At 38.7% G+C, this 6,051-nt stretch overlaps 1 protein-coding gene across 1 annotated transcript in view; it reads left to right on the top strand.

Moving 5' to 3' along the window:
• The window catches only part of LOC107711393 (glycosyltransferase-like domain-containing protein 1), a 23,535-nt gene extending 20,304 nt beyond the window's left edge, over positions 1-3,231 (top strand). The window contains exon 5 of the mRNA XM_016516381.1: positions 3,120-3,231. Coding sequence (XP_016371867.1) covers positions 3,120-3,231 — 112 coding nt within the window. The remainder of the gene's footprint in view (positions 1-3,119) is intronic.
• Positions 3,232-6,051: the final 2,820 nt, after the last annotated feature.

The following is a 6,051-nucleotide window of genomic DNA, read 5'->3' as shown; positions in this document are numbered from 1 at the left end:
ATTTTAGCAAATGGCTGCAATATAACAAAGAGTGAAAAATTTAAGGGGGTCTGAATACTTTCCGTACCCACTGTATATACATATATATTAATACAATAAATATATTAATAAAATATGTAAAATATAATTAGATATTCAAATTATAAATAAAATGAAAATATAAAATTGTGTTTATTTAACGCACATTATAACATCTAATATAATCATTGGAATCTGAATTTCATGTTTTCTATGAAATGTGTAAGCTCAGCATAAAAGTGTCATGTCACATATTAGCAGTACATCTTTCTTTTTAATATGTTTGCAGTCCATTATTTTTTGGTCTTCTCTTTGTTCTTTCAATCTGTATATCTACAATGTTTATCTCCAGGTCTGAGTGTGGCATGTTTTGCATTATCCCCCTCTGATGCATGACTTTTTTGCATTAGTCAGTAGATTCTTGGTTGACAAAATCAAGATTTTTAACGCACACTTAAAAGAAATATCCAGCCGCTTTGTGTTTTCAAGTTTGTTTTTTGTGACTTAGAAAAGCCAGACCAGGCTACACCACTGAGGTCACGTTTCAGTGTTCTTCATCACTAAAACTGCTGTGTGCACTTTGCTGTATCTTTTTGAAATGCATCTATATTGATAACATAGCTCTCCATGTTTGTTATGAGAAATACTCACAGTTGTGCTTTAGAAATGTAAAGAAAATGAAAAAGCACTATTGATGGAAAGAGTTTGATGCCCTAACTAACCTGTTTTATTCACTAACCAGGTGCTAAATATATCTTGACTGTGTAAATGTGTAAATTATGTTTCCTATAGATTGCACCTTTTTCACAAAATTGGCCTGCTTCAAATAATGATAATACCTGAATTTCATTTAAAAGAAATATCAGAAATTGTCTTCAAATTGTGTTCAGCACAGATTGGTGGGCAATTTTGTGCCATTACCTGATTTGCATGATTCCATCGATGAATCAGACAATATATAGCTTTTGGAAAAAAAAAAAAAACAACAACACAATCAGGGGACACTCTTACTGAATTCCTCCCTCTGTCTTTTGGTGTTTGTGTGTCTGCGTGTGTGTTGTTTGTTGTGTGTTTCATTTCTATGAGGAGATGGATGTGCACCTACGCTTGGTTGGATGACAAATTTGCCCTGTGTGTAAAATGTGGGTTAAGATGACATTAGTCATGTTGGTCCACACTAGTGTGAGTGCATCTTTGCGAGTGTGTGTGTCTGTATCATGGGTAAGACACGCTGTAAGTAAGCTGACACTGATGACGCAGGGCTCTCGCCTACAGTGTTTCTCAGCTCATTTTCAGATGGTAATTCGCCCCTTCCAAAGCAAACTCACAGAGTGTAAGGAAACGATTATATGCATGGCCGGCCAGCCGTCAACATGCCCTGGGTTCTTTTCTCAGCAACCAACTTTGTCCAAGCCTTTTTAGAATTTAAAAATATTCCCAGAGACATACAAGAGAAGAAGCAGAGTATTTGATTTGAAATATCTCGCAGGTGGGCTCCCTTTGGTCCTTTGTTTATGTGATGCATATTTCTTATTTCATTCACTCTTTTGTTCTCTTTCTGCCAAAACAAACGTGAAAAAGAAGTACAATTTGTCTAATTATGAAAATATGGCTGCACTGCCATACCATATTCGCAATAGATGCTGTGGAAAACAAAAGACAGACTGCAAGATGTCAAGAATACTTATATAGTATGCATAGTCACGAGAGGACAAATAAATGGTTATATATAGACAATAAAGGTTAGCAAAAGGAAACTCCCTTTAAAGTAAATAAAGTACAGGGTTAGCCCGCAGTCACCATCCCCATTTAGTGGAGAATGACGGAGAAAAATAAACAAGGTAAAAGTAACCTCAGAATGAAAACATTTTTTGTAATATCTCATTGAATGTAACATAATCCAAAGAAATCTCTCTTTAAAAGGATTCTATTCCCTCACAGTATCCTTTGGATCAATTTCATCAAACCTCACTTATTAATTGGCTTTCTGCATATAGCCGCAATTCAGTCGTGATTGACCCTAGTGAGCAGGAGCCCAGCTGAGCGAGGCCATACCACATCATCAATCACCGAAATCCACAACGCTGGTGGCCCCTATTAAAGGCTAGTCTTTGTATTAAAACACAACAGGCCAACTGGGTATGTTTGCATAAAGTCACATGACAATCAGGTGTCCTTTCAAGAGTTTCAGCCCTACGGAGCCGCCACATCACAAAGACACTCCTGCAAGGGCTTAAATGTAATGCTTCTCTGATTTCCATTGTTCTTTGCTCTGGCAGAAGAGGGAATTTTGTTTCCATAGCGCTTAACTGGCATCAGATGTTTGCAGAAAGTCCCATGCACCCGATCGGAGCGCTAAGATTGTTGGCCAGCACTGTATTGATCCCAACGCTGTGATCTAAAACAATGACAGTTCCTCCTAAGACGGGGACCACAGTGCTATCAAGCTCATCGAGGGGAAAATCCATCACAGCAATCTCTCGTAGACTCTTGTTGTCAAGAGGACCAGGTTTTCATTAGCCCATTTAACTCAGCACAGATAACTGAAGCTACTTTTCAAAGTTGGTGGGGAAAAGAGGGTATTTGGCTGCTTTTTAAAAAGCAGTTCAAAGGCATGGATGTGACTCTCTGTACGGCGGCCTGCCGCCAATGACTGACTGGTGGAGCGATTCTGTTACTGAAGCAGATGGCAGGATATCCTGCTGTAGAGATTGTCTCAGAACGGTTCAAAGGGAACAGCGCAGTGGAAATTATGCGCCTTGGTCCCATATCGAAGTAATAAAGTCGCATCAAAGACACCGATTACCTTGTTACATAAACCAGTGCCACGGCTTCATAGTTGTGTGGGTTACATTATTTAATTGAACCGTGTGGGTGTGTTTTTGTAGAAATGTGTGTAAAACATTGAGTTGTGGATTTCGTCCCTGGACAGCTGAGGAAACCATCCCAGTGTATTGGAAAATTCGCTGTTGGCCCAATGCAAGCTTGTTTTGTAAATACGTATAAGTAATAAAAGCTGGTTTTGTGTCATAGCCGTGATGTATCTGCTGATGTTGAGCTTCTGCTAATTCTGCTTTTCGTACTTGCTCAGGTTCCCACAGAGGCCTTGATTATCGCCGTACTCCCTCAGAGTCGGTGGCCACCAGTGGTCAGAAAGTCATCACTTGGCACCCGAGCTCCAAATCCTCATGCGCCTTGCTACTCATCCCGTAGCACTCTCTTTTTTGATTGCTGTTAAGCCTTAATGTGGGCAGGATGGGGTGATGAGGAGATGGGCTTTCTTAATCAAACCGCTGAGCGTTTAATCTTGTCGGTGAAACATCTGGCGGGCACCTTTTCTCATTTGTTTCTTTGACATCGGATTCCACCACCTCGTGCTCGGAGGACATTTTCAAAAGGGATCTCCATCCTTGTGGCACGAGGACTCCTCAGAATGTGCCCTGTGAAAATAATCCAAAAGTAAAGCCCAAAGGTATGGCATGCGTTTGATCTCCAGATCACATGTGCCAGGAACGAACCACAATTGAGTCCATATGGCGCTTTTAAGTGCTAGGAGCGAACCGTGATAAATAGGAATGAATCAAGGATAAAGTCCCTGGCTTTAGAGATTTGTCCCAAGCCGCTGGCTTGTAGCCATAGGTTTTGCCATGATGTAATCAGGACATGCAGGTATTTATAAAGCACAAGCAAATATGTGCCGCCTTGATTGTTTGCTCTTGACGAGGGGGAATATCTAATCAAGTATATTACCAGGTATAAATTTTCCAGTCTCAAAAGAGCCTCCGAAAGTGAGCATCAATGTGCCCTGCTCACTTCAAAAGCACTTACAGAGCACTTGAAGTGAATTCTCAAGATGCTAAAGGATGCAGAGCTTTACTGTCTCATACATGCTGATTTGGAACACCCTATGAGAAGAAATTCGATACTACTACTTTATTTTGAATAAGCAGCATTAACGCTGATTGCTGATTACTTTGGTGAATAAATCTTCAAATTGTGTCTTTAAAGGGATAGGTCACCCAAAACTAAAAATTATGTCATAATTTTCTCACCCTCATGTCTTTCAAAAATATGATATATTTTTTTATAATACAATATACTATACTAGTAGTATAATATACTCCCTTCTGTGGAACATAAAATAAGATATTTTGAAAAGTGTTGGGGGTCCGAACAACACGGTACCAGCGTTACTTTCAATAATGAGGGGAAAAAAATTCTGGGACATTTCTTCTTGTCTGTTCCACAGAAGAGCGTAAGTAATACAGGGTTGGAAAAATTATTACAGAATTTTAATTTTTAATTTTAAAATCAACGTCTCTCTGTCTCTCCATGTGTAAAAAATGAACAAATATGAAAATACATTAAATACAGGGATGTTTTCCCTGTGATGTAGTCCTTTGGTGTGCAAGAGCAAACTGTGGGTTTTGCCAAGTGCCAAGTAAGATAAATACATTACTTACAATTACAAAAATGCCTCAAATTTGAGCATTGTCTGAAAAAAAACAAAGACCTGAGTTCACTACAGACATGATGTTTGTGTCATGTTAATGCCTGTTCAGCTTCATCAAGAGTGTTAACAAAAACAGAGAACATGTAAGCAAAGTATGGACAGTAGAAACCTGACATCATGGCACATGTAAATTGATGTAATTGAAACAGAACTGGGCATTTTTGCCTTTAGCTCTGTCTCTGTAGAAACACCTCCTTTACACACATTTTTTTATAGCTTTCTATTATCAGTTTATAAACACATTTCTTTCTTCTATCTTCCATTAAGCAAACAGTTATCTCTGTTTAGAGTAAAACAATGCTTACATTGCCATTGTTAACATCTAACATCCTGCTACATAAGAAGTGTGTTAGATGTGATGAACAGCTGTGTGCTTGTATCACAGTGATCAGGCTGTTATGTGTCTGCTTCACATGACAGATGTCATTGCTTGTGCAGTTGTGTCAAAATCTGCCCATTCTATGTCAGATTTGGTAAGCCGTTTGCACATTACATAATACGGAAAGTCTGTCATTGTTAACGCATTCCACAACCCGATACAATCATATCCATCATCTGCGTTAAATGGAAATGGGGCAAAGCTGTAGTGTCGCTGGAAACCTCTACTAGCCGTCTGTTTGGTTACGTCCTGTGACCTACTTTAGCTGTACTGCATGTCAGTCTTTGTCATTAAAATTTGGAGTCCTCATTCCATCGCCATCAGAAGTATTATATTTTCATTCTCAGTGTCATGTAGAGTAGAGTAAAGTCCAGGATGTGTGCCACAGTTGGGGCAGGAAGTTTGGCGTTTGACTATGAGGTCAGTTGGTAATAATGAACATAGATGTTAATGTGCAGTAATGACCTTCTCTGTCCACATCTCAGAGGCTCTCTTCAGGTCTCCTGTGCCCATCATACCGGACCTCTGTCAAGCCACCCTACAGGGCACCCACACTGATGAGACTAATGCTGGCGTTGGTGGTTTCAAAACGACACAATTGGCTGCATTAAACCTTTGCGTGATCAGTCGCTTTTGCTCAGTGGGCAGAGAGTGTTATTATGGATTTTTCAGGTTCAATACAAGTTAAGCATTTCTGGCATAATGTCTGTTACCACAGAAAATTATTTCAAGTTTAAGAAAAGAAGAACAATAATGGTTACAGCATCATAAATGGGCTTGTTAGCATACACCGTTTATAGCCACTGTATTTAAATATTGTACAGTACCATTCAAAAGTTTGGGCTGGCTAAGATCTTTAATGTTTTCTTTGATATGTGTCTCTTATGCTCACCAAGGCTGCATTTATTTGATCAGAAATGCAGAAAAAAATGTAATATTGTGAATATATATTTTTTTATATATATAATTTAAAATGTAATTTATTCTTGTGATACGATGCTGAATTTTCAGGAGCCATTCCTCCAGTCTTTTTTGTTGATCCTTCAGAAATCATTCTAATATGCTGATTTGTTGCTCAAGAAACATTTCATATTATTATCAATGTTTAACACAGTTCGGCTCCTTATTATATTAATGTGGA

This window comes from Sinocyclocheilus rhinocerous, unplaced genomic scaffold (genome assembly GCF_001515625.1).
Source record: "Sinocyclocheilus rhinocerous isolate Xijiao unplaced genomic scaffold, SAMN03320098_v1.1 scaffold388, whole genome shotgun sequence".
In the NCBI taxonomy this organism is placed as follows: Eukaryota; Metazoa; Chordata; class Actinopteri; order Cypriniformes; family Cyprinidae; genus Sinocyclocheilus; species Sinocyclocheilus rhinocerous.
The sequence above is the reverse complement of the archived record's forward strand: the minus strand, read 5'-3'. Positions and strand labels throughout refer to the sequence as shown.